At 44.1% G+C, this 27,670-nt stretch overlaps 1 protein-coding gene across 1 annotated transcript in view; it reads left to right on the forward strand.

The window, feature by feature from the left end:
- The window catches only part of LOC121292341 (kinesin-like protein KIF28P), a 73,333-nt gene that overhangs the window by 18,693 nt on the left and 26,970 nt on the right, over window positions 1–27,670 (forward strand). Inside the window, 6 exon segments of the mRNA XM_041214193.1 lie at window positions 5,851–6,005; window positions 6,214–6,325; window positions 9,123–9,190; window positions 18,911–19,053; window positions 26,556–26,616; window positions 26,809–26,880. Of these exon segments, the coding sequence (XP_041070127.1) occupies window positions 5,851–6,005; window positions 6,214–6,325; window positions 9,123–9,190; window positions 18,911–19,053; window positions 26,556–26,616; window positions 26,809–26,880 (611 nt within the window).

The following is a 27,670-nucleotide window of genomic DNA, read 5'->3' on the forward strand; positions in this document are numbered from 1 at the left end:
TGGTTAGTAAGGACCACTGTGGCCGTGGTAGTTCAAAGCCTGCCATTCAATTGGTGGGGTACTTTCCGTGTTGCCCATTCCATGATCCAAAGGATGTCTGCTAGCAGATCTTGCTCTTGAAGCATGCTCCATATGGGGTATTGAAATGGATGGCAGGCAGTAGGTGGGTTGAACAGGTCATTTTAGGGTAAAAGTGAGGTGCAGCATGGATGGTTTCAACCAGCTTGTGGGTTTTCATCAGTCAGCGGATGTGTGGTGGAGTGATATTTGCAAAGACAGGAAGCCAGAGGAGGGGTGTTGAGTGGAGAGTTCCAGTTATGATGCACATTGTTGCATTCAATTGAGTCTCAGCAAGATGTGTGTGATAACCTTCACCAGACAGGTGCACAGTACCCTGCTGCAGTGTACAATAGGGCTAGTGCTGAGGTCTGGAGTGTTGCAGCAGCAGCACCTTACATAGATCCAGCAGGCTTGGTTATTAGGTTGTTCCTGGTTTTAACCTTTGCTGCTGTTTTCTTCAGATGTTCCCCGAAGGGCAGAGTCCTACCTAGAGTCACTTCCTAGTATGTTGGGTTGGGATCATGCTTCAGTCTCTGGCCATCCAAATAGATATGTAGTTATTTTTTGGCACTGGCAATGTAGATGTGGAATACACTGGATATGCTTTTAGAGGGATTCAGTATGAGACGCCATGTGCTGCAATAGGCCATCAACTTTTAAAGATTTCATTAAGGATCTGGTCCAGAGTGCAGAATGATGGAGCTTGGGTGGTACTTTTTTTAAGTGTTATGATAGACAATTTAACAGACTAAGTACTTAATACTGTCTCTTACCTGAATAAGGTTTGAAATAAAAAGCTTTGTCTGGTAAAGTAGTGCTTTGAACCAAAATTCTCACCAAAAATTAACAGAGTTAATAATTTTAAATAGAGAGAAGTTATGCTAAACCTGTTTCGAACTTTGGTTATACCACACTTAGGTTACTGCTGTGCTTCCGGTTGTCATATTATAAGATAAAGATATACTGGAGAGGGTGTAGAGAAGATTTGCATGGATATAAATATCAGGATTTGATTGACAGGTTGGATCTCTTTTCTCTTGAAAAAGGAAGGCTGAGAGGTAACTTAATAAAGTTATTTAAAATTATGAAAGGTTTTGATAGAGTGAATACAGAGAGAATGTTTCTTCTTGTGAGGAAGAGCATAACTAAACAGACAGTCATTAAGAAATCCAATTGGGAATTCAGAAGGAATTTCTTCACCCGAGAGCGGTGAGAATGTGAAATTTGCTACCATTGAAATTTAGTGATGGCTCAGGGATTAAACAGGACTTACATGGCTCTCCTGCCAGGTTTGCCTGCAGCCTCATGGGGGAGGCTGTGTTCCTTCATTGTCAACCGCTCAGTGCTGATAGAGGAACCCAGGAAGGATGGGGGCGCTGCTGAAGGTCACCCCCTGCCCTTACCTTTGAACCCCCATCCCTTTCTCTGGCAACCCCATCCCCTTAACCCCCAACCCACTCTCAGTCGTCTGTGTCCTGAAATCTAGTGTCGTTCCTAGACCAAAGGTCTGGAATTAGCTGGCAACTCTCAGGCGTGGGATTTCGACTCCACTGGGAGCATGATTGCGTGAGAGACCTGATGCTGGCCAGTTAGGTACTTGATAAGCACTTAATTGCATTGGGCCTCCCCGCCCCCCCGACCAAACCCCAGTGGGGGGATTCCCCGTTGTCGGAACAAAATCCAGCCTACTGTTTCATGGGCACTGGTGGCGCTCTGATATATTGTTCAAGTGGTTATTCTTCATATGTCTCAATAGTCAGCATTTGCCGGCAATTCAACCATGGAAAATGTCAAAGTTGAGCCCAGTTCTCGTGACACTTAATAGCTCGCTTAACTGATATTCCAGAAAGGATTGCTGAAAAGCAATCAAGAGCAGGAACTTTAAAGGAGCCTTACTAACCTAGAATCTAACCTTATATCCTGTACACCTTTAGAACTAAAGCATAACATTTTGAGAAATGAGTCAGATGTATCATCCTCAAGTACCCATATTAAGGAATCTAGGAAAGATCACATTATTGGAGCTCAAAGAAAATTAAGTCAAATTTGAGGAAAAAACTTGGGAGCTAAGACTGTGATTGAAAGCATGCATCTGATGGCCTTTAATAAAAATGTTAGGAGTGTCCAATGCCTGACAAATGAAAATGCAAGTGATCACGATAGCAAGGGCCCTTCAAATTTTAACAATTCGCTGTGTGAAAGCTGTCAAAATCTGAAAACTAGAAGCTATACTCAAGGCACGTGCTACATCCTTAGATGTAGATAGAGAATGGAAATCTTTTGCATACTGAGTCTTAATGCATTTGGAAATATGTATAAATCTGTATTGGATTCTCTATTATTCTGGATCTCTAGGGTAAGTATATGTGAAACGCTAATTTCAAAACGTTCAATTTCTATCAATACAGTAATGCCTATCACACAATATTTTATCAGGGGTAGTAAGGAACATGCAATGAAGTATGGTAAGCATTTTTTATTGCACAATTGGCTGTATATTTTTAATTACAATGAAAAATATTCAAAGCTGCGAATGGTTTCTGTTTCTAATCCTTAAACTGCTGACAGTTCCAAATCATAATCTTCCTGAATTGGCTTTTCGTTACAATTTTTCACCTATAAATATGTGTTACTGAAGCCCACAAAAATCATATAGCAAGAAGCTATTCAGATATTAGGAATAACTTTTCTTCTATAATGTTAATCCAACACAACCTTGGGCCTCACTTGCCTTGGATTTCCTACCCGCTTTACTGACCGTTATCGCCCCTGGAAACCCCTCACAACCACTTATTTTATGCTGGAAACTGTTTGCTTCCCTAATGGCAGCCTGATACCATCCAAAAACCAGCTGCCTGCTCATCATTCATATCAGTTTCCATTCCACAGAATGTAAATGAGACCTGGCCATTCTTCATTATTGCCACTGTCGTTCTTGGATAGGCGTAATGCCTGCTAGGCTGAGTTCCCTCCCAAAAGTGAAAATAGAGCCCGTACACTATGTTGTCGACTTTTTCATATTTTCTGCAACAAAGGTTATTTTTAGAAACCTACAAGTTATTTTTGATGTCACTGGCAGTTGCTACTATCCCTTGGGTACAGCAGTCACAGAGCAGGAACCCAGAGGTCAAAGATCAGAAGACAGAGGCATGACACAGACTGGGTGCATTCTGGGAGGATGTATGTGGCTTTTTGAGCAGAGGGCTTTCTTATCTTATCTCCTACCCAAATGTGGAAAGTTACTTTGGAATCACCACAAGGAAGTCTAGTTTTACAACTAGAATCCTGACAATGATAACATGAAAACAACTAGCAGAGATTGTTAGAAAATAAACCATCAAATGCAGCTATCCCAATACATTACTAATTTAACAGGTTTTAGTCAATTAAGTCCAGTGAATGATGTTGCCTGTGCCATAAATGGTTTATTTTTAATAAATTAACACTATTCAATATGTATGAATGTCATGTGTTCAGGTGTCTTTGTTTTAAAAAGTGAGGGCATGTTGGTTGTTTTGGTTGTTATTGCATCATTTTTTTACATCATGTCCTACATTGTGGTTGAGGAGGATTGACTGGTGGATTGATACCATCAATGCTGAGGATTGTCAAAAGATGATCTCATTGCATCACAGTCATTGAAAGGGGGAGGCAGTGGCATAGTAGTAATATCGCTGGACTAGTAATCCAGAGACTCAGGCTAATGCTCAGGGGATGTGAGTTCAAATGGTAGCTGGTGGAGTTTGAATTCAGTTAATAATTCTGGAAGATAAAACTAGTCTCAGTAATGGTGACCAAGAAACTACCTTTCATTATTGTATCAACACATCTGGTTCACTAATGTCCTTTAGGGAAGGAAATCTGCCATCCTTACCTGGTCTGGCCTACATGTGAGTCCAGACCCACAGCAGTGTGGTTGACTCTTAACTCTGAAATGGCCTAAGAATAGCTGTTAAGGATGGGCAACAAATGCTGGCCTTGCCAGTGCTGCCCACATCCCATGAAAGAATTTAAAAAAAGAATACTGGACCCAGTGCTTACATTGCAATACCCTTCAGTTGGAATCAGTAATTGTATTAAATGAGAGTTCAAATAAAGTAACAGAATAGCATGATGGAAAGAAAGGTAGTCCATGCTGGCAACAGAATCCATTATTAAGGAAATAGTAATAGGACATTTAGAAAATCATAATACAATCAAGCAGAGTCAACATGGTTTTATGAAAGGGAAGCTGTGTTTGACAAATTTATTAGAGTTATTTGAGGATGTAGCAAGCAGGCTGGATAAAGGGAAACCTGTGGGGCTGGATTTTTGTGGAGGAGGCAGGAGATCAAGTAGGGAAATTTCCCAACTCGACAGACCCTGCCCCCTTTAAAAGGGCCCATGTTTTTGTTCTGGGGAAGTGGGAGTGGGATGAAGTCAGTCTTGTCACCTCTGGAGGTGGGTCAGGGGTTGCAGCAGAGGCCGGTATTTGGCGAAGCCGGCAGGCAGCAATGCCTACCTCTGATTACTAGGACATTGGTTCAGTCATAATGATGAATGTCAGGTCCTTAAACCCTCACCCCTCATCCTCCACCCACGTCACATGCCCCTATACAGCCTCCATGCCTCCTCAGGCCACCTGCTCCTTCCATGTCACCTCATATCTCCCACACCTGCTCCATGCCCCATATCCACATGCCCCCCCCCCCCCCATGCATTCTCCATACCCACTCTTCCAGTATCTAGTATGTACAGAACCAGTGAGCCATTGGTTAACTCTGACACGTCTCTGAAATACTAGTCATAGCATTGTGAGGGCCAGTATTGTCTATACGTGTATTGTTTAATAGTGGGTACTTTCTTTCAGATGTATTCCCAATGTGTAGAAAGGAGATGTATTTTAATGGAAAGTTAACATGATGGATGTAATTGGAAGATAAGAGATGACTTTATAATGACATGAGCCCACATCTTAATTCACCCAACAGAAAAATAAAAAGGCTTGACCATGGAAATTGATCGTGTCTCTTGCTGGTGATGTTGGGAATCCCACCATCCATCCCATCACGATGTAATTCAAAATTGAAAATCGGTCCCCACATGTGTGGTATAAGCAATAAGCACTACCAGGTCCTTCAATAGTTAATAGAGCTGATTTATGTCTCTGTGTTGGTTGTCCATCAGGTTAGTGGCCTTAGCTGTCTAGAGTCAAGACGTTGTTGTCCTGTGCCACAAAGCAAGTGAATTATCCACTATTGACTCCATTATTTATATCTAATGGTATTGATTGTCAACTGCAAGGATTTTTCCTGTTCATAATTTATTCCATATCCATGTTAAATTACAATCATGTCATTCAATGCTGGGGTATTATTGAGAAGCAATATATTTTTCAGCATCAGTGAATAGTGTAGTCACAGGGACATTAATACAGCTCTGAAGCACAGCTTGTTGCTTTTTCTAATTCTATCAGTCCTTTAAAATTCTACAAAATAATATACATGAAAGAGATCAGCCAGAAATTCAATTTCTATCATTTCATTTCTTGAAAGGTTGCTTAAATATTGGTATAAACCTTTTTTTAGCAAAATGAGCCAAATGTTCCCTATTTCCAACCTAACATTGACCATTGCAATAAAGCTCTCACCACCATCCACCATGTCTGTATTTTCATGTTTTGTTAAACATTTTTCATCTTAATTTTATTGCCCACAATTCTTAGCGTGTCTGTTGGATGTTACTCAATTTGACAGTTACCTTGATAATAGCTCGATAAAGAAGTAAATAACTGTTTAGTATTCGTAACAGATGTTTGCAGACCGATTCATGATGAAGCATTCGGAGATTAACCTGGTGGATTTGGCTGGCAGTGAAAGGCAACAAAGTGCGGGAGTTGCTTCTGACAGATTCAATGAAGCACGAGCAATCAATCTCAGTCTAACAACTCTTGGAAATGTTATTAGGTGAGCTTAACCCAATCTGACCTTTCTTCAAAAAAATAAATGAAACCGATATTGCATCTGGAGTTCAGCTTGCAGTTTTTATATTTATGCTGGTTCCTGCACTGGCATTTCTTTATACTAAACAAAATCAGTGGGACCAAGCCTTGATGTCTTTATGTACCTGTTGTTAAAGTGAGAAACTGCTTACTGTTCATTACGTATTATGCAGTTCCCTATCGGACAAGGCTGTGGGCAAGAGAATTCAGTACATACCGTATCGCAACTCCATACTGACCAGATTGCTTAGCACGGCACTAGGAGGGAACAGCAAGACCATTATGGTGAGTCTTGATGGCATGGTTGAAGTTTCTAATAACTTTTCTCAACTCAGGAAGGTCAAAAATGATCTTAAACTGTTTCAACTGCATTTTTCAAAATTATATCTAACTACACTTGGGTGAAATTGTGGTAAGGACAAGTTAGTACATTTATATTTTCAACTCAAGGGCAGCTCAGTGACTGGTGCATTTTGGAACACCTGACTCCTGCTGTCTATTCATTAGAAGGAATACAATTTCTATTGAATTGTTATAATATAAGTGTAATAAATAAAGATATCTATCCATTTATCAGTGTATCACACACAGCCTTTTATGGTGCTTTATGTCCATAATGGTTGTATTTTCAGACTCTGAGGTGAGGAATAATAAGCTAGCCAGTTTATTCAACTTGTAAAGAAGACGTCATAATCGATCCCAACTGCTTACAGAATTAAGATCCATTAGTGACCATGTCATGGCTGGAATGTCACCGAGTTCTACAAGTTACCAAATTTGCAAACCATGCAGCATAGTCCACCTAATCATGAAGGAAAGATAATTGCTGATAAGTTTCTGAGAGTTCCCCAGTGACTGAGTGTGACGCTTGAGCCATACAGACCAGCAATGTGCCCACTCTGTCCTTCATTGGCTGTTCTATGCTGTAGCAGTGATTAGGAGCTTTAACTAGCCATTGTGCCCACGGTTTTGGGATTGGAGAATTAATCCCTGACTGCTGTCCAGTGGTGGCTGACAGAAAGCTAGCATATGTGGACATCAGATAAAAGCTGAAACAAGCTGAAACTGCCCTCAGTTTACAGTACTGACACTGCCACAGGGTTTTCACAGCCTCAAGTTGTAATGTTGGTAGGAAGTCAGCAGATCCCCTGCTGAAAAGGCATAAATGGACATTTTCAATTGTTTAGGCTTTTTCTCCACCTGTCCTGCCAGTTTTTCGGCCACCAAATTTAGCACGGGAGACCAGAAGAGCTCCAGTGGGATTCCTATGTCTCACTGTTTAGGTTCCCACATTAAGAATGCTGCTAGTACCAGAGGACTACTGGTATCTACGGAACTGTTTTACAGGGGAGAAGGAAGAAAATCAAAAAACACAAGATACTTGTTGCATGTTCTATGTAAGAAAGACACAAAAAAATAGAGAGTAACTGCTAAGCTTCCAACATGTTTCTGCAAATATTTAAGTAAGTAAAAGTGTTTAGCAATCCATTAGAGGGTGGAAAAAGAGCAGCTAAACCTCCAAATAAATGACAATGGACTGAAATTGCTATTTCAAAAAATTATGGCCCTGAAATTATGGCGTGAATTGGTAGGTATGAACATTTAATGCATTCATTTCAAATTCCTTTTATGGCTATTTTAGCATTGGCATTAACCTTTTAAAATAAATGGATTAACACATCCCTACAGTAGCAGGAAAGAGGAATTTCAAATGCATAAAGCTTTTATACCTATTACCACACTTTATAATTTCAAGGGCTATGATTTTAAATAGGGTGTGATCTCACATAGCTGATCTTATAGGTTAATACTCCTATTTGCAGTAGTGAAATTGGTTTATGCTTTAGTAAATATTTAAAGGATACCATCTTCATGAAAAGTGGCTGACAACATTCGCCATTTGTTTCAAAACACATGAAGTAGAGATATAACTCACGCTGAAACGGATCTTTGTGGTATCTGTGTATGACATGAAGACAAATGTGAGCATGATTTTTCTCCCTTCCAAAACAATAAAACGTCTGCTACCGATTCAAGCCCCACCGCAGTGACTTAATGATTCTGATCTGAGAAGAGTTCAATTCCATTTGTTAAAGATGAAGGAAAATCCGCTCCACACTCACCAGCCTGGGATTTTCTTGATAATTAAAATCAAGGGCTGCTGAGTGCAGGGACAAAAACCTTTGGCCCAAATGCTGACTTGCTGGACAGAAACTGGACAGCACAGCACAGAGCTCTTTATTTACGGAAGATTTCCTGTAACTGCAGAGAACTTATTCTCTGACATGCCGAAGTACAAATGCTCCAGCCCATTTCACTAAAACGTCAGGATTCTGGGCAGAAAAACTTTGAAGTAGTCAGACTTCAGCATTACTGAAGGTATCTTATTGTGTTTTGCATTGCCTTTGTTGTTTCATGTGATTATTACACAAAGATTTTGGAGAGAATGAACTGGTTAGCACTGGTGAAAAGAGACATTGGTGTCACTAGACTACTAATCCAGAGGCCCAGGCTAATGCTCTGGGGACATCCCACCATGGCAGCTGGTGGAATTTAAATTCAATGAACAAATCTGAAACTGAAAACTAATCTCAGTAATGGTGACCATGAAACCATTGTCAATTGTTGTAAAAACCCATCTGGTTCACTAAGATGGGAAAGAAAATCTATTGTCCTTGCCTGGCCTGGCCTACATGTGACTCCAGCTCCACAGCAATTTCTCAACTGCACTTTATGGCCTAGCAAGCCATTCAGTTCAAGGGCAATTAGGGATGGGCAACAAATGCTGGCCTTGCCTGCAATCCCACAGGCCATGAAATAAATTAAATCCCTGAACTACCTCCAGAATAAATGGAATAACGAATGCCTCTTTTTCTCCTTTCTTTTACAATATGCATACATGGGCTTGTGCTTAAAATTAAATTAACTATCATTTGAGGTCATATTTTAATGTAAGAGACTGTTTTTAATTCACGTGAAAAGTGGGGTACTGAACAAATCTTTATGGGTACTTCTTGTTCAGATTTTGAAATGACTGTGCATTCACTCCCGCATACTGATTATTTACTATAACTATTTCTAGGTTACAACGATAAGCCCAGCAGACATCTATTATGATGGGACCATGTCAACATTACAATTTGCTGAAAGGTAAAGAAGGACGCTGTTTATTCCTAAATCTTCTAAATCTCTGAATCAACAAGAAAGCAAAATATTGAATGGAATCTGTAGCATTTTTGCTCTCCCAATCTGTCCTTCAGTATCGAGAGAAGGTGTGTGGGGCCCTGTCATTAGTGAAGTTCTGCACAATTTGACGTCAGGCAATTGCCCTTTACTATCTTTATAAATGATCTGGATGAAGGAATTAGGGGAAATTTATGCAAGTCTGCAAAGGAGGTGAAGAAATTTGTGGGCGTGAAAAGACCAGAAACGATAGGCCTATTCTCCATTGCACTGCAATCTATGTCTATAATTTTTAAAATTCAATTTACAGGAGATGGACATTGCTGGCTGGGCCAGCAATTATTGCCCATCCCTAATTTCCCTTGATAAGATGGTGGTGAACTGCCTTCTTGAACCGCTGCAGTCCATGTGGTGCAGGTACATCAAGGAGCCATGGCAAAACTGAAGTCAATGGGAATCAAGGGAAAAACTCTCCGCTGGTTGGAGTCATACCTAGCATGAAGGAAGATGGTTGTGGTTGTTGGAGGTCAATCATCTCAGTCCTGGAACATCGCTACAGGAGTTCCGCAGGGTAGTGTCCGAGGCTGCAGCATCTTCAGCTACCTCATCAATGATCTTCCTTCCATCATAAGGTCAGAATTTGGGCTGTTTGTTGATGATTACACAGTGTTCAGCACTATTTGCGACTCCTCAGATACTGAAGAAGTCTATGTCCAAATGCAGCAAGACCTGGACAATATCTAGGCTTGGGCTGACAAGTGGCAATTAACACTCCCATCACACAAGTGCCAGGCAATGACCATCTCCAACAAAAGAGAATATAACCATCACCCCTTGATGTTCAATGGCATTACCATCACTGAATCCACCACTATCAACATCCTGGGGGTTACCATTGACCAGAAACTGAACTGGACTAGCCATATAAATATTGTGGCTACAGCAGGTCAGAGGCTGGGAATCCTGTGGCAAGTAACTCACCTCCTGACTCCCCAAAGCCTGCCTACCATCTACAAGGCACATGTCAAGAGTGTAATGGAATACTTCCCACTTATCTGGATGAGTGTAGCTCCAACAACATACAAGAAGCTTGACACCATCCAGGACAAAGCAGCTCACTTGATTGGCACCCTTAGCCATCAACTTCTGCAAGCTGTCATCACATATAGTGAGAATGGATTTGTTGCAAGTATTTTGATAAGTGAGTTCCTGCAAGAAGCAACCAAAAAGAAAGTAGGTGGATCAACAGGGAATATGTCACATAGTCATATTGATCATCAGGTGCCTGTTTGATCAGCTCTAGGCATCTGAAAGAAATTTACTTTGTTTCTTTCCTGAAGTGGCCAAAGGTTTTTCCTCTGTGTTTTTGCCTTTCCCATGGACAGAATTTTCCCGTTGGCATGTGGGGGCAGGTCCCGCATGCCTGCACATAAAATGACACACGGTGACGTCAGGCAAGCACCCCGACATCACTGCGCACCATCGTGATATGTCATTGGGCAGGCACGCGTTGATCTCCGATGCTCACCCGCCATTAATTAACCGCAAATTAAGGCCCTTGAAGCGCCAATTGAAGACAATTTTTCAGTGCCCGTGCAATCTTTGGGTCAGCGCACAGGCACAACAGGCAGGTGGGTAGGACACATTGTTAAGAAACCTCATCTACAGGCGTGGTAAGAGGGCTCAGTGGAGTCGCGAATGTGCTCTGTCAAATATTGACTTTTCAAAGTTACTGATACTTGTCTGTGTGATCTGCGATACTTCAAAATGCATACCAGCTGCTTGGTCTGGACTCACAACATTCAGGTCAGCACTCTGCAGTGAGGAATCTTTTTTGGGCCTACATGTTTCAGGAAGCCTTCCCTTAGCCTGGGAATGGGGGCTGAACTATCTACTGGAGGCAACTGCTGTGCCCCAGGCCTCTAGCCGATGTTCTAATTCCCACCGAGGTGCTAGTATCTGTGCCTGTGCCTTCCTGGCAGAGATGGTGTGACACTGGTGAGATTTCAGGGCCCTCAGGTGTAAGAGGGGGCCTCTGCTGCTCCTCCTCCTGGCCATTGCTCCGCTGATGCTGAAAGGAAGAACAAGGACATTGGATCAGTTAATGTGGATACAATATTAACGTGCTTACCTGTCCCTCGGATCATTATGCGCTCATCCTTCCATAAGCAATGGTGAAGCCATGTTGCAAATTTCAATCAATGAACATTCAGCACTGTCGTGGCTGCTGGAACACATGACCTCAGTGCTGGGCAAACATGCCTGCCCATGGCACCCCAGCCTCACTAACACTGGTGGACCTGGGTGCATGGCGCCTCTCCAAATCCAGGGTCTCCTGCTCGAAGCGGCTGAGAATCGGCAATTGTGCCAGGCCGCCGCCAGTCCTCACCCGCTCGGCGGCATTATGTGCATTCTTTCCTGAGAGGAGAGAAGAGCATTGCTTAGTGATACTTGTACCTGGATTCTCTTCACAGACGACCAACCCCAACCAGAGAGGGACATTGCAGGGCTCCAGTGCCTCCGCACCCTGCTGCTGCCGAACACACAAAGATGCTAGGCCTGTCTCCCAGCACCACCCCCCCCCAACCACACCCCCTTGGCCAAATGCTGCCTACGTCACATTAGGCAACACACAGTCTAACCTGCACAAGCATGTGAAGCGCAGAGGGCAGCAGATCAAAAGGTGCCATGACACGTTGAATCTCCCCTCCCAGGATGCCATCACCCTGACTTTGACATGTCCTGGAGTTCCAGCACTGCGCCTATGTGCAGCTCCTCCAGGTAGCCCCAAAACAGTAATGTGGGTCTCAGTGTACCACATGATGCGGGTACAGAACCCATCTCTTCATCACCCTCTCAGGGTGACCTTGGCATGGGCAATATCTGCTGGTCCACCCAGTGAAGGACAAATGCCGTCAATGATTCAATGCAGTCACTACACTCAGACTTGGAGGGGAAAGCCTACCTGCTGGGTTAAGTGACCAATGCCAACATGGTACTCACTCTTCCTGAGCGGAACAGGTCATTGAAGCACTTGCAACACTGGGTCCAGGTGCGCCGCACCACGTCATGGAAGCTCACCACCTCCGCTACCTCCACTTGGGCATGTTTGGTCATATGGGGGGGGGGGCATCTCCTCCTGGCCTGGGGTACCAGGACCTCCAACCATGCTGCCACCTCGAGGAAGGCAGTAATGCAATCATCTGACAAATGAGGGGCACAGTGCCCCTCTGCCCTATCCTCCTGCCTGGCCTGCTCACCAGCAGGGCTCTGAGGAGCCCTTCCACTGGCCGTGATTCTCAGCCTTTGAAAGGCTGCAGGAGCTTTTTAAAATAGGCTGCCAGGTCGCCATTGGACCCAGCGGTCATTGCAGTCCGGCCGCCGCCCGCCCACTCCCGCTGTCCTTGGGAGCCGCGATTCACGCTGGGTGGCCTTAATTGGCCTGCCTGAGTAAAATGGCAGCACAGACCTGATCGCGGGCGGCGATTAGGTCTGCACTTGCCCATGCCTGCTCCCGCTCCACCCGCCCGATAGGCAGAAAATTCTGCCACATGAGATTGTGTGAATGTCGGGTGGAGAGAAATTATGCAGTTGCTACATTTAGGTTACTCCATTACAGGCTAATTTTCCCTCCTACTTTGTATGCTGATATTTTCATGTGTACAATTGTATTCATAAAAATCCTGTGCAGACAGATTGCTATCTATACCATGAGCATTACTGTATTATTTTTATCACAAAATTATGGTATGTAATGTTTTGCATTAATTAGATCAAACATGATCATCTGCTTTATAATATGAATTAGTGACTGACTCATGACTCTTATTTGATTTCCCCTTTGCTTTACCTATCATTCTATCTTGTAGAACAGTTTGCTTATCCTCAAGTTTCCTAGTTCTAATTTAGGGATTACATTGAAAACTTGAAGCTATCCTTTCTCTTTTTAGATGTTATTGGACAGAATGCGTATATTCAATGGTGGAATTTTCCGAGCCCGCTGGTGGCGGATGTGATAGGTGGCATGCGAGGAAAATATGGCAGGATCCAGTTCCCGACGGTATGAGGGCAGGTCACGATCTTCTGCTCAGCCTGCCAACGGCGGGCTGTGTTTCCCACCATCGTCCGCTGGGAGCTAATTGTAATACGTTAGTGTATAATTAAAAGGCCATCCCACCAGGCTCTTGGAACCCTGCTGTATCAACGTTGGCGGGAAAGCACATTGACATGTTTCACAATGCAGATAACATGCATTTGGTGGCCTGCACTTTGGGGGAACTGAGGTGAGTGAGCAGCAGCGTTCTCCACAGCTCACCTGTGTTTACAGGCCTCAGGGACGCCGGAGGGTAGGGGCAACTGATGCCTGGCTCTGCAGGCGTCTGTTGACTGGGTGGGGGGGGGGGGGGGGGGGCGCGCGCGGGGGGGTGGGTGGGGGGGCGTGTCTGGGGCCAAGTGCTAGCCAGCCTCGGAGGCGACTGCTGAGGAAGGGCGGGGGTCAAGTGTGCCCTGGTGCTGCATCCCGTGCACAGGCAATCGAGGTGGGGGCCAGGGTAAACGAAGGAAGTGGCCACGCATTCAGGGCACCTGTATAAACTGACCATGTCTCTGCAACTGAGACAGATCAGGCGCAGTCACAATGATATGATGGGGGTCAGGCTCCTAGCCTGCCCGTCCATGCAAGCAACGCGGAGGCACCATAGGGCCACCAAGTGCTCCATATCTTACCCCCCAACCCCCGGCACAGACTTCGAGTCGCCACCACTTTATGGGACCGCAAAGCAGTTGAACTGCACACATTGTATAATCTCCTCACCAACTCTGGCCATGCAGTAGTCACTGCTGGTGGCACTCACAGCCCCTTGCAATCTCAGCATCTTGGTTTGGACCAGTGTCCCAGGTTGACAGGACAGTCATGCAGCGCACTCATCTCTGGCCATCCAAAGGGTGACTAGCACTCTCCAAGAAGCATTAAGGGGCGGTCACACATGGCCAGGAAAGATGCTAAATGCAGCCATGATAACCGCGTCTCTCTCTCTCTTTCACGCTGCAGGAGGACCACATCAGGATCATGGACCCTGGTGATCTAGCTGTATGCCTGATGACCTACAGACTGTAGAAAACAGAGGGGAGAGCGACTGAGACTCCTGGCCGCACAAAGACAGGAGCAGCAACCTCATGAAGAAGGGGCAGCAGGGGCTCCTGCACATGCTGCCCAGGAGCAACAGTGAGCCGTGGCTGGTCGGCGCCTAGCAACACCCAGAGTCTATAGATGCCACCTGCCATTCCTGCAGGTGACTGAGAACCAGTATTGCCAACGACTGCACACGTCTAGGGACCTGGTGGCTCACATCTGCCACTTACTGCAGGACTTGGCGCCAAGGGGACATGAAGGGCATCCACTGCCAGTGGCTGTGAAAGTGATCACAGCAATCAATATCTATGCCAGTGGCTCCTTTCTGGGCTCCACAGGTAACCTCTGTGGGATTTCAAGATCCACCACCCACAAATGCATCCATGAGGTTATGGATGCCATCTTCTCCATGCAAAACTTTGTGCATTTTGCATGGGACCGGGACAGTCAGGATGCAAGGACCATTGGATTTGCCCTGATCTCTGGATTCCCACAGGCACAGGGTACGATTGACTGCACTCATGTGGCGCTCAGGTCTCCATTGCTATACTCAGTGGACTTCATCAACCGCAAGGGCTTCCACTCATTGAACGTGCAGTTGGCATGCAACCACCAGAAATGCATCCAGCAGGTATGTGCACAGTTTCCAGGGAGTGTGCATGACGCCTACATCCTGAGTCGCTCGCAGATCCCTGCAGTCTTCCAGGGTCCACAGAGGCTGCTTCTTGGTGACAAGGGCTACCTACAGAAGCCGTGGCTGATCACACTCGTGCGGCGGCCTCAGACTGCAGTAGAGCGACGCTATAATGAGGTTCATGCAGCAGCTCACAACTTGGTTGAGCAGACCATCGGGATGCTGAAGAGGTGGTTCTGATGCCTGGACCGGTCTAGTGGTGCTCTGCAATACAGTCCGCAGTGGGTGTCACGTATTGTCATCGTCTGCTGTGCCCTTTACAACCTGGTGCTGCAACAGGGTGAGGAGCTGGCTGAGGAGGAGATGGAAGAGCTGCATGTCTCCTCCGATGAGGAGAATGCTGACGGGGATGAGGGTGAGGGGGCCCTCGGTGGTGACGATGACGAGAACGAGGCTCTTGCACTGGCTAAACGAGTCAGGAGCACTCGGGAGGCCCTTATAGCTGACAGATTTGTGGAGGATGATGACGACATGCAGTGAGGTGTTCCCTAGATCCTCACATCACAGTTGTGAATGTTTGACTCCAGTCTGGCTTATCTTAGCGCCAATACCCCCTGCAAAAATGCTCCTCTCATGGAGATGCAGTGGAGGCCCTAATAGTCGCTTGATCGCAGGAGGATGATGCTGACATGCAGTGAGGACAACTCCATAGATCTTCACATGGCCTCTGAGAATGTCTGACTGTTGTCTGGCCGAGGGCAGCTCACTTACGCTCCATCATCAGGGCCATCTCAGAGACACAGCCATGAAACTTTAGACGCATCTGATGCTGTGTCCGCCTTCAGCACCTCAGCCCTTCAGGAGCTGGTGCACAGCATCACTGGTCACAGATGCTGGTGTGATGGAGGCCAGCCCCACCTTAAAGGTGCTGAGAACACAGAGAGAATATGAGGGAATTCTGTGGTGCCTGCCCACCACATTCTAGCAGCAATGACCAGCAATGCCAAGGTGTAGGCATCAGTTATGTTTCCAGGGAATGTGAGGATGGACCATCACTTTGGTCTGAAGGCTGCACAGACACAGGGAAGAGGCCCTGGACTGAGACACCTGCCTTTATCTTCTGCAGAAAGGTTTGACATCTGAGTGACAAGAGCACTGCTCATCAGAACAAGGAGCCATAGGCAGGGAGACATTCTTGGGAGTTTATTGACAATAGTGAACAGTATGTACAAGTGATTAACACCCATACCCAGGCTTTGCAACTAACTTTCCTAACCCTGCCGCTATGTCTTGGTGCTCTCGGAACATCCACAGCGGAGGTGGAGGCAGCCTGCTGACTGCTACACCTTGTCTGTGATGACTTTGGTGGGTATCCTCTGGAGGGCTGAGATGTGGAGGGCCCCGACCTGCTTTCGAGGTCCTGCTGTGTGGCAGTGGCACCCTCCTTCACCTGTGAAGCTGCAGAGGTCACAGGAACAGGGGAGTCAGATGGGCCGGTCACTCCCAGAGTCATGTGGGTGGATGGCCCTAGAGCGTGCACCTGTGATCCTCCTCCCTATGGGTTCCCGAGGGCCCCTGGCTGACTCTGTGAGTGGAAGGGGTAGCTGAAGTGAGACTGAGCTGCCCAGCACCCCTCTCGCGTACACACTATGTTGGAGGCCAACTATGGCATCAGCGATGGAGTTAAGCCCGCGCAGCAGTGCAGGAGTGACGTCCTGGACCAAGGTTGCCATGGTGGCCGCCATCTGCCAGTGTTAACCTCGGTGCATTGCAATGCTGGCGCTATCACCTCAGCCTGAAGACTGGCGGACTCCTCCATCATGCCTTGCAATCTAGGGAGTGCAGTGGACATCCCTTCCTGTTGTTCCCTAGCTTGCCTTTGGAGCTCCAGCAACTGTGACATGACCGAGTCCAGAGGCTTGTCATCTGACTCAGGGTCAGCAACGTTCTGGTTTCCAGCAGTCCTTCAAGTGCAGGGGACCTGGGCAGTCCCTGCCTCCATCTGCTGTGGATCAGAAAGTGTGATGTGCTCGCAAGATTGTGGCCCCGAGGCTACTCTAAAGCTAGGTCCCACCGAGGTGTGTGTTTCTGCATTGGCGGAGGGTGTGAGTGAGCGCTGTGACGGGACTTCAGGGAGGGTGCCTTCAGATTCCTCTTCGGAGGTTTTTTCAGAACTTGCCTGGAGGCCCTGGGTCGTGGACTCCATTGGCTGTTTCCTAGATATGCCTGCAAAAGCAAGGGGAGATAATTAGTGCATGGCAGTGGCCTGTGTAAGAGGACACATCACTCACAGCATGGTTGTCTGATGGATGTTGCACTGCTGGATCCTCACTTGGTAGAGCAGCGCCTAGAATTCACTGTCAGCACAGGACCGGTCCCAGTCATCGCCGGCCAGCTGGATGGTTCTGTTTTCAAATTCTGTCAGAACTTTGAATTCCGGCATCCCTCCACCTATCTGTGATCTTTCCCTCCTGTTGTGAGGCAGTTTGTCCTGCATTAATAGAGCTGGGGAGAGTGTATCAGGCGACCTGCCGGTCCAGATGATAAGTATGCCTGGCCTGTGTGGATAGTGAATGGTCCCATGGACTGGGTGAGGACAATGATGGTGTGTGTGAAAGAGTGAATGGTGATGCCCCTTACACTGGCTGTGAGGGCCCTTTGGGTGTGTGGTGGGTCTGAGTGTGTGTGAGTTGGGAGTGATGAGAAGAGTGACTTCCCTGGTGGAAAGGAGGAAATCATTCATTCTTCTGTGGCACTCTGCAGGATGTTCATGCTGACCACTGCTGCCACTGCCTCACAAGCCAAGTTCGTGACATTGCTGCCCATCCTGCGGCCAGAGCGGGGGTAGAGCACATCTCAGTGGGCCTCAACAGCATCCAGCAGTCATTTGAAGGACCTGTTGTTGAAGGGGGGTGGTGGGCAGTGGTGGTGCCACAGTCTTTTTGCCTTTGCAGGCCATGTCTCCCAGGCAATGGTTGTGAGCTGGTGGCAATGAGCACTTTGCTGGTGGCAGCCTTTTAATGATGGTGGCCGGCATCATGCAACAGTGACGACAAGAGGGCGAATGAGAGCCCGCCCGCTATGGAAACGGCATGTTTCACGGGAGTGAATATATAATGAGGTGAGTTCAGGAATATACTGCGTGAAAACCCCCATTTTCTTCAGCGGGTAGGACTGCATTTTACCCGCCAGTTACTGCATTTCTGGGAAAATTCAGCCCAATATTTTTTGTTTTTATATTAGTTTCTAGCATTGGGAGGGTTGTTTAGTTAAAGTTGTTTTAATATGTACATTGATTGCTGTATTCGCATTATAGTTGTATGGTTGAATTCTCCAGTGCTGAGCTGACAACCACTCTAATCTGCTAACCAGAATAAAATAATGTTCAGCAGTGCAATGCTGAGAGCCATCCCTCAAGATGTTGAAAAACCACGTTCATCTTTCCCATGTGGAAAGTAAGTCTTGCTAACATACACATTAAGCATTAGACATAACAAGATCCAGATTTTTAGGCAAAAATCTAGGCTGCAGTCTATATCCTCGCCTGTTTGCCTAACAGGGAGAATAAGGGGAAGTCAAACAATTATTTATGGTGGTGAAAAGACCTATGTAAAGAAGCACTAAAATATATTGGACACATTTTTATAGATGGCATAACTTATTAAAAACACAAAGACTTATGCTTTCCATCTAGAACAGTATCTTCACCCACATTGACTTCCTAATAAGAATGGTACTCTAACACCACAACATCCTCTCCTGATGCCCACATTCTGTGCAACAATATTACCTGCTGAATAAAGACACGTCAGAGATTTTAAAATAATCTGATGTAGTGCTGTGCAATATAGTTATGCATTATAATGATACATGGGTATGCCTAATGGCACACACATCATGTGCACATTCCTTGTCTTTAAAGAGCTAAGAAAATCCAGAACAGAGCAGTGATTAATGAAAGCCTAACTAAAGAGCTTCTCATAGATCTGAAAGAGGATAATACTAGGCTGCAGGCAAGAATTTCTGACCTGGAGAAAGCAGGAGATATCCACACTGATGAGCAAGGTTGGTTTATCACTTTTGTTATGGACCGGAAGGGGATTAATTTAAACAGTCCTGGTTTCTCCACACTACCCTTCCAGAAACAGAAAGGTTTCTGATTTTTGATGCCCCCTTCATAAGTGGTGGTGTGGTTTCCCCAACCCTTCAGTTTCAGAGCTATTCAATCGTCTATTAATAATCCCACAGCAAACTCAAGATAAGGTCAAATAAAAGGGGTGGTTTATTTTACACACACACACACACACACACACACACACACACACACTGCGGGAAGGGGTTTCGCAATGTCGCCTCTTTTTGCATTTATACAATAAAAGAAGGATAAGGGAAGGAAAAGGGTTCAGGGCAAGACTATGATAAGAATAAAAGTTATGGTTTCATGTGAGCCCAGAGGCCAGAATCAAAAGTCCAGTGACATCTTTTAGATGGCTTTGCCAGGCAGAATTCCTAGTCTTAATCCTAGGAAATCAATTGCAGGTTGAGTCTGTTGAAGATGCAGCAAAGTATTCTTGTATCCTGGGTATTAATTCATTCTGTAGGCAAAATAGAGGGAGATTGGACTATGAGAGAGATGGAGGTCAAAGGCCGGCTGCTCGCCTGGAGTCTGGTTTTCTCTTCTGAGATTAAACTACAACTGAAGATAAAATGCAAAAGCTGTCTAGTTAAAGGAATTCAAACAGCTCAAGTCTTAGTCATGTGACAGAGTGGTTCCAGCTGACGAGGCACCCTTGTTAAAACCCATTGTGATTTGAGCAGGTAACTGAAGAATCATTAGTACAGTGTTGAAGATGACAAGTCCCAAACAACTCTGCTTTTTTCCAGAGCTGGCTGGTGCAGACGCATCACCTTTGTATTGGCTTGGCTGGAATGTTTATATGATGCAAGGCGTGCTAAATTCCAGGGGTAAAAGCAAAATACTGTGGAAGCTGGAAACCGGAAATAAAAACAGAAAATGCTGGAAAATCTCAGCAGGTCTGGCACCGTCTGTGGAGAGAGAAACAAAGTTAACATTTTGAGTCCATATGACACTTCTTCGGAAGACTCGAAACGTTAGCTCTGTTTCTCTCTCCACTAATGTTGCCAGACCTGGTGAGTTTTCCAGCATTTTCTGCTTTTATTATATTCCAGGGGTTTCACGTGTTAGCCTTTGTTCATGTTTAAACTGCTCAGAAGCTTCCAGAACTACCATCATGTGGTTAGCTGTGGCAATTTTATCAGTCCAGCAATTGGCCATTTTGAAAAACAGAAGAAGAATTTTATAAAGTAGCCAGGCTGACATAGATATATGTATTTATTTTTCCTTCCTGGCTTCTGGCCAGGGCACTTTGCTACTCATTGGTTGAACACCTACTGTGGAGATATTTGAAAGTTTATTAAAAATACAGTGTTGTGGGATCAGTGGGTCATCCAAGATATTCCAGTGAAATGGTAAGTAATGGTAAATAAGTAAATATCTTTATGCCTACTGGGCTGATAAAATTTTTTACAGGTATTTCATAGATGAAAATGATTTAATACTTACTACTGCCCTTGTTTTGCTATACTAAATTACTGTCATTAATTTTGTTAGTTTAGTATGATACTCATCTTTTGTCAAGAATTCAAGTAAAAATATACCCAGCATTCAGTACTTCGGCTGGGAGTAATTACCCACATGATTGCCCAGGCAGGCTTATCGCTACTGAATGATGCTCGCATATTACACTTACTTAACTGTTGTTTACCTGATCTGAAATGCCATTCATTATCCATTTCACTAAAAATTGATGCATTTTGCTTTATTATTCCTTTCTGCTGAAGGTAGATAAGGCAATATTAATGAAAGACGTTGCATTTAAATAGCACCTTTCACAACCTCAGGATGTCCCAAAGTGATTCACAGTCAATGAAGTACTTTTGAAGTGTAGTCACTGTTTTAATATAGGGAAATGGGGTAGCTAATTTGTGCACACCACAAGACCACCCCCACCCCCGCAAAGAATCAGGCAATCTGTTTTATTGATGTTGATTGAGATGTGTAATGTTGACTAGGCCAACTTCATTTTCTGTCTCTCTTCAGGTACCATACCCTAAGATTGGTGACCATGGACTTCCATATGTTGGTCCATGGTTAAGTTTGGCAAGGGACTGCGGTGGTTTGCTGATGCCTTCTACAGGTTCTGGCTAACCAGGAGACTCTCACACTCTTACCACCTCTCATAGGCCTATTGGAAGGATTTACAAATTACTCAACCTGTTTGGCCATGTTACAAATGCAGCTTCCTTGGCCATCTAGTTCCGGAGTGGAATTTTAACTCATGGCTTCTGGCTCAGAGGCAGGGATGCTACCCATTGCACCACAATACCCCCAACCCCATTAAACTTCCTTAAATAACTTGGGATCTTTTACATTCACTGGAAAGGAGCCTCGGTTTAAAGCCTCATCTGCAAGGTGGCATTGTAGCATTTCCTCAGGCTTAGAATGTCACGTAGATTATGTGCTCTGTGACACCCTGGTCCACTCCTCCATCACCCCCAACTTCTCATCCCCTTCCCATGGCACCTTCCCATGCAGTCACAGAAGGTGCAACACCTGCCCTTTTACCTCCTCCCTCCTCACTATCCAAGGCCCTTTCAGGTGAATCAGTGCTTCACTTGCACCTCCTTCAATTTGGTCTACTGTATTCGTTGATCCCAATGCGGCCTCCTCTACATTGGGGAAACTAAACACAGACGGGGTGACTGCTTTGATAAACACCTTTGCTCATTCCTCAAGCATGACTCAGACCTTCCTGTCGCTTGACATTTCAACTCACCACCTTGCTCTCATGCCCACATGTCCTCCTTTGGCCTGCCGCAGTATTCCAGTGAAGCCCAATACAGACTGGAGAAACAGCACCTCATCTTCTGATTAGGCACTTTACAGCCTTCTGGACTTAACATTGAGTTCAACAACTTCAGACCATGAACTCTCTCTCCATCTTTGCCCCTTTTAAAATCCATTTTATAAAATGTATTTTTTTCTTAATTTTAATTTTATATATATTTTTCATCCTTTCTCCCCTCACTGCAACAGGGTCACCTATCATTTGTTTCTATGTTGTGCTTTCACAGAGTGCTGACCCTTGTTCTGCCATTAAAATATTTTGCTAATTTACCTTTATGCCTCTGTCAGCACCTTCTTTAGTCTTTATCACTTACATTAACTCACTTTATCTTGTGTCCATGACACCTTTGTCAATTTCTCCTGAGCTTCCACCTATCCCTGACTTTTTATTTCCCTTCACCTGCTCCACCCCCTCTTAAACAGTATAATATTCACCACATTTCTACTTCTGTTTAGCTCTGAAGAAGAGTCATGCAAAATCAAAACGCTAACTCGGTTTCTTTCTCCACAGATGCTGCCAGGCTTGCTGAGTTTTTCCAGCATTTTCTGTTTTTATTTCTGGTTTCCAGCTTCTGCAGTATTTTGCTTTCATCTTATGTGCCTAAGTCTCTGGGAAGGGGCTTGAATCCACAATCTTCTGATGAAGCAAGAATACTGCCATTGAGACAAGGCTGACACCTAGCACTACATCAAGACAAACATAAATCTTTGGTGGATTTCAAGCCAATTTAATTAATCAACTTTAAGGCATCAACTCTGTGGGCAGGTTCAATATTGAGCCAGATTAGGTGATATTATATTAAGAACTGCTGTTCTTACAGTCCTATTTTGCAGGTAATATGCTAAGCTCTACTGGTTCTTTAGCATCTAAACATTTGTATTAGATTGCATACTTGTATATTTCAATGTGTTTGACTCCACATAAGTATATTTTTAATATGTTATTGGATCAATGCATTTCTAGATTCCTTAATTGAATGCAAGACAGATGGGGTGGAAATGAGACTAAATTGTTAATGACACATACAAGGTGCTACAATAAAAGAGTGGGAAATAGTCACCAAGCCTTCAATATGTAACTCTGAGCCAAATGGCAAATAAGAGCAATAGCAAAGCAGATGGACATTGTTTGTAAAGTGCTGCTCCTCCGTTTCACATGCAAAAACTTAACCCCATGAGAATGGGGCACGCAGGGTGTTAACATATAGGCAGCTTGGCAGTCGATACAAGCCCTGTGCTAATCTAACCGGCATGATTTGAACAGCTTGTGAGGTTTAAAAGTCAAGGTCTGATGATGTGATTCAGGCCCCAATGGCACTTTAACCTACAGCAGTGAGATTGACACTGGTGTCCTGCGGGGTCCAAAGAGTGCTGAAGATATTTAATATTCAAAAGCTCTAATCTGCACCATTTCATTTCAGTGATGTGTGCCAGTGAAAAACACTTGCTTTGGGTGTTTTCTTTATTGCAATTCACTGAATTGTGACCACTTTATTTTGGATGTCGAAAGAAACTCTCAATATAGTGTGGCCCTGCACCCCTCCATTTCCAATCCCATATTCCCATAGGATCATGTCCCTGTTTGGGACTGGATAAGTGGATCCCAGCCAAGATTCTAGCTATTCTGACAGAGATTATGTTAAAGTGTTAGTGGGAGCACACCAGAATGGATGCAGGTGTTTCACGTCACTTACTCTACTGCCTGTTTAAAAGATAATCACTCCAGCTAGCGCCGTCTCTTAACCTTCGATAACTGAAGCGAGTTTAACAGTAGGATCTCCACCAGTGCTATTTAAAGGGTTTATCAACTGTTTTCACATTTTGCTGATTCATTTCTACAGGTTATTGCTGAGTTAGTTGTCTTGTAAGGTGATGGTCTTTGTTCTGACTTCATGGGTTCTGTTCAGACCACTTCCTCCTTCTATTTCTTCTATTTCTCCTTAACCTGCAAGATGACAGGGAGAATCAGCGCAGGTGACAGAGGAGGACAAACTGCTCAAAGAGGGAGGAGGAGAAGGAAAGGGAGAAGGGCTCTTGGGAGGAGGCCAAATCCACTCAGGGTTTCCATGGGATAATTCTCTTACCTCAGTGAGGAACAGAACGTGTGATGTTTCCATTTCATTAAGGAGGTCATCAGTGAAACCTGCCACTTGATTCAGGCGGACATCCAGCTTCAGAGCAGAGTGAAGATGGCATTGCCAGTAAATGTGATGGTATCTGTGACCATGAACCCTTTGTGCATCTGGCTCCTTCCTGCTGAAGCAAGCAACATTTCCAACATCATCCAGCTCACTGTTCACTGTTATATAAAGGAGGTCACTGAGGCTCTGTATGGAAAGAGAGCAGAGTACATTTAATTCACTCATTTCAGATGGATAGATGACATCTCTCCTCTTCACCACCTCCTGCACCAAGGCTGAGGCACTGAAAAGTCTTTCCGCCGGCTTCCTGGAATGTTGTGCTATTCATGCGTGTCTTCCCTATGTCAAAATCATTTCTAGAATGACTTCTAGCACATGCTCCAGTCATAATGCAAGCCAGCTTTAACAGATCAATGCAGGCTACCTTGAGCCCCTCATGATTTTGCACCCCTTTCTCAGGCATGTAGCCACTCAACAGTTTGCTTAGCATTGACTGCATGTTCCCATTATTTAAATGAACAGGCAGCATGAAATCTGCATGCTACCTGCATCTGAAGGAATGGGCGTGGGTTCATCTCATGTTATGATTCCTGTGCCTGTTTTCGGAGTCTATGAAATTTTGGTCCCTATACATTGCATGTTGAGGTCAATTTGAGGTTGATTGCTGTTGGTGAGGGATGTTTTCAATAATATAATTGGGAAAAATACTTTATACTGTGTTGGATCCTGGTCACTAGTTTAGTTGGACTAATGGATCTGGGTTGCATGCTTGTTTCGGGATGGCCGAGTTGGTACTATAGACAGGGTAGATTAGCAGACAGTTCTTAAGTAGAACACATTCTATTTATTTACAAAGGAACTCAGCAGTTACACTTGTGTGCCTACAATTCAAACCCTAACTCTACATTACAGATTCTAACTCTAGACTACTCATACTGACTACTGAATACTAAGGTAGCTCGCACTACTCTGCTATAGGATACGAAGATCATGTGATCTTCCATTATAACATTCTTCTTGAAGGTATATTACAGATCAGATTACCACACACTGCATGAGTGGTTTTTTCCACTTCCTAAACCAGCTAAGTCTTCATTACAATTCCTTTGTATTTCTGGGAAATCAAATTGCTTTTTTAAATTTCTAAAGTAACAAATTCTTTGCTGATGTAATGCCATATTTATGATAAGTTATAAATGTGGAGACCAAGTCATAGCATTCAGCTTGTGATCTTAATCTGAAACTCATTATTGGAAAAGTAACATTTATCATTCAATATAGAGGTGCTTAAAAGACTAATTGTGGATAATGAACAACAGTTGAAAGAGATGCAGAAATCATGGCAACAGAAATTAGAAGGAGCAAGGAGGGAGTGGGAGCAGCAATACAACAGTGTTACAAAGGTAATTAATGTATATATCTTACTATACATTAAACAGATAATTTAAGCAAATGTAACAGTAATTCGCAAAGCAGTGCTACATGTAGGGTTCCAAAATCAGGAATGCAGTGTCCTGTTTACATGCATTAAGAGCTACAACATTGTACATTTCTTTCTTGGGGGTTTACAGCTCATTTCATATGTTGTTTCCATCTTTTATTTGAATATTATTTTCAAAAGAGCACAGGGGTAGGAATTTCCAACTTGTGATGTGAAACAGAATTGATCTATTTAAAAATTCTTTTAAGTTCGATGTAGCACGAAAATGAAATAAATTTCAAATCTGTTTCCACAGGCACAAATGCCTGCGTGAGTACATTATTCTGGTTGTGAAAAGGCAAACACTGGCAATGCATTTAAAAACATTAAGTATGAATAATTAAAACTGCTTTACATCGGTGAATATTGATTTCAAATGAACCTTCAATTTAAATAGCAATGAGATTTGCCCTTTAATACAAAAGGAAATTAGAGAATAGAACTGTAACCAATCATTTTTATTTTTAGGAAGAGAAAATGATGACAGAGTTTCCCTATTTCCTGAATGTTAATGAAGATCCCCAATTGTCTGGGGTGGTTCGACACTTTATTCAGTATGGTAGGGGAAAGCTCTGAGAACATCTCCGTTATGTATGACTAATGGTGCGAGAGTAATACAGATCAGTTTTCAAGACTTTTAATCACCTTATGCATTTATAGTGTATTGCCGCTGTGACAGAAAAACAAGCTTGTTACACTGTGAAAGGACCCAATCTGTTTTATTTGACTGCTGGAGTATTTAATGCTGTTTTGAAACACTCACAACTGATTCATGCATGAAAGAGTTAAAACAAAGAAAACAGAATTACATTTACTTTAACCTTATACAGTACTTAGCATTCAGGGAGATTCCTGCATGCATTCCCTGTGGCTAATAGCACTTACTGAGGTCCTGACTCTCATTTGCAATTGAATAAGCTATTTCTTGCTGTGTGCCAAGCAGGTACCTAGAATGTGCCAGCGTTCTATAATTGCAACTACTGAATTGTGAAGCCTAAAACTTATTTTAATATTTCAGGAATTTCTGCAATTGGACGAACTGCTAGTTTAGAGAAGGACATTGTTTTGAAAGGACTTGGGTAAGTGAAACCTTTGGATTGAGTTATCTTCCATTGTTGACATGTGTAATGAGGAAAACTGAAGATTAGTGCAGCTCAGTAGTCTATCAAAAGACTTTTGGTTAAATTTTAACTTGTGGAGCACACTGCAGGGTTGCCTGTCCATTTGGTTAAGAGGCAGCTGCCAACTGATGAGCTGTGTATGCTGAGCAGGTTCGTAAAGACGGCTCGCCAGGGTTGGACCACTGGAATGTTGGCCAGTTGGAATGCCAGTGATAACAGCTGGTAGGTCCTGAGAAGTGGAAAGGTGAGGCCTAGCAAGTGAGCTCAAGGGGTTTCCCTGAGGCACCAATGGTAGTCGGGGTGCTCAAACCTAGGACACACAGGCAGATCCTGCACCACACTCTCATTGCTGAGATGCCTAATGAGATTACAATCAGAGTCCTAACTACATTATTAGGAACAAAAATAAAAATACCTGGAAAAACTCAGCAGGTCTGGCAGCATCTGCAGAGAGGAACACAGTTAACTGTGTTCCTCTCTGCAGATGCTGCCAGACCTGCTGAGTTTTTCCAGGTATTTTTATTTTTGTTTTGGATTTCCAGCATCCGCAGTTTTTTTTGCTTTTACATTATTAGGACCCTGATTTGTTTGGGCAGCAGACCTTCTGCCTGATTCAGGCTGACACTGTGGTTGCCCGGTGGCAAGCCTCCTGTGAAGCAGTCTCACCATCAAAGTAAATAATTAAATAACTGGAACATTAGATTTGCAATGGATTTTTTTTGTCATTTGTTTATTAATCCTTTTGCTTTCCTACTTGTGTCTCCATCCCCACAATACACACAACTTCATGTCCAAGATTCATAGATTTCCAAACTTCTTTTAGAACTCAACTAATACCATTCAGCATGCAGGTGTGCAAGTGGGGCAAAGGGTGACATACCTTCTGGTATTTCTCCCCTCCTCCATGGTGCCAGGGCCATGGTGCCAACTTTGAAAGATAATGTGCATACATTCAAAAGGAAAATTTGGAAGTGATCTTTTAATAAAGTAATCTGCATTAAAATGGAACAAT

This window comes from Carcharodon carcharias, chromosome 20, assembly GCF_017639515.1.
Source record: "Carcharodon carcharias isolate sCarCar2 chromosome 20, sCarCar2.pri, whole genome shotgun sequence".
Classification (NCBI taxonomy): domain Eukaryota; kingdom Metazoa; phylum Chordata; class Chondrichthyes; order Lamniformes; family Lamnidae; genus Carcharodon; species Carcharodon carcharias.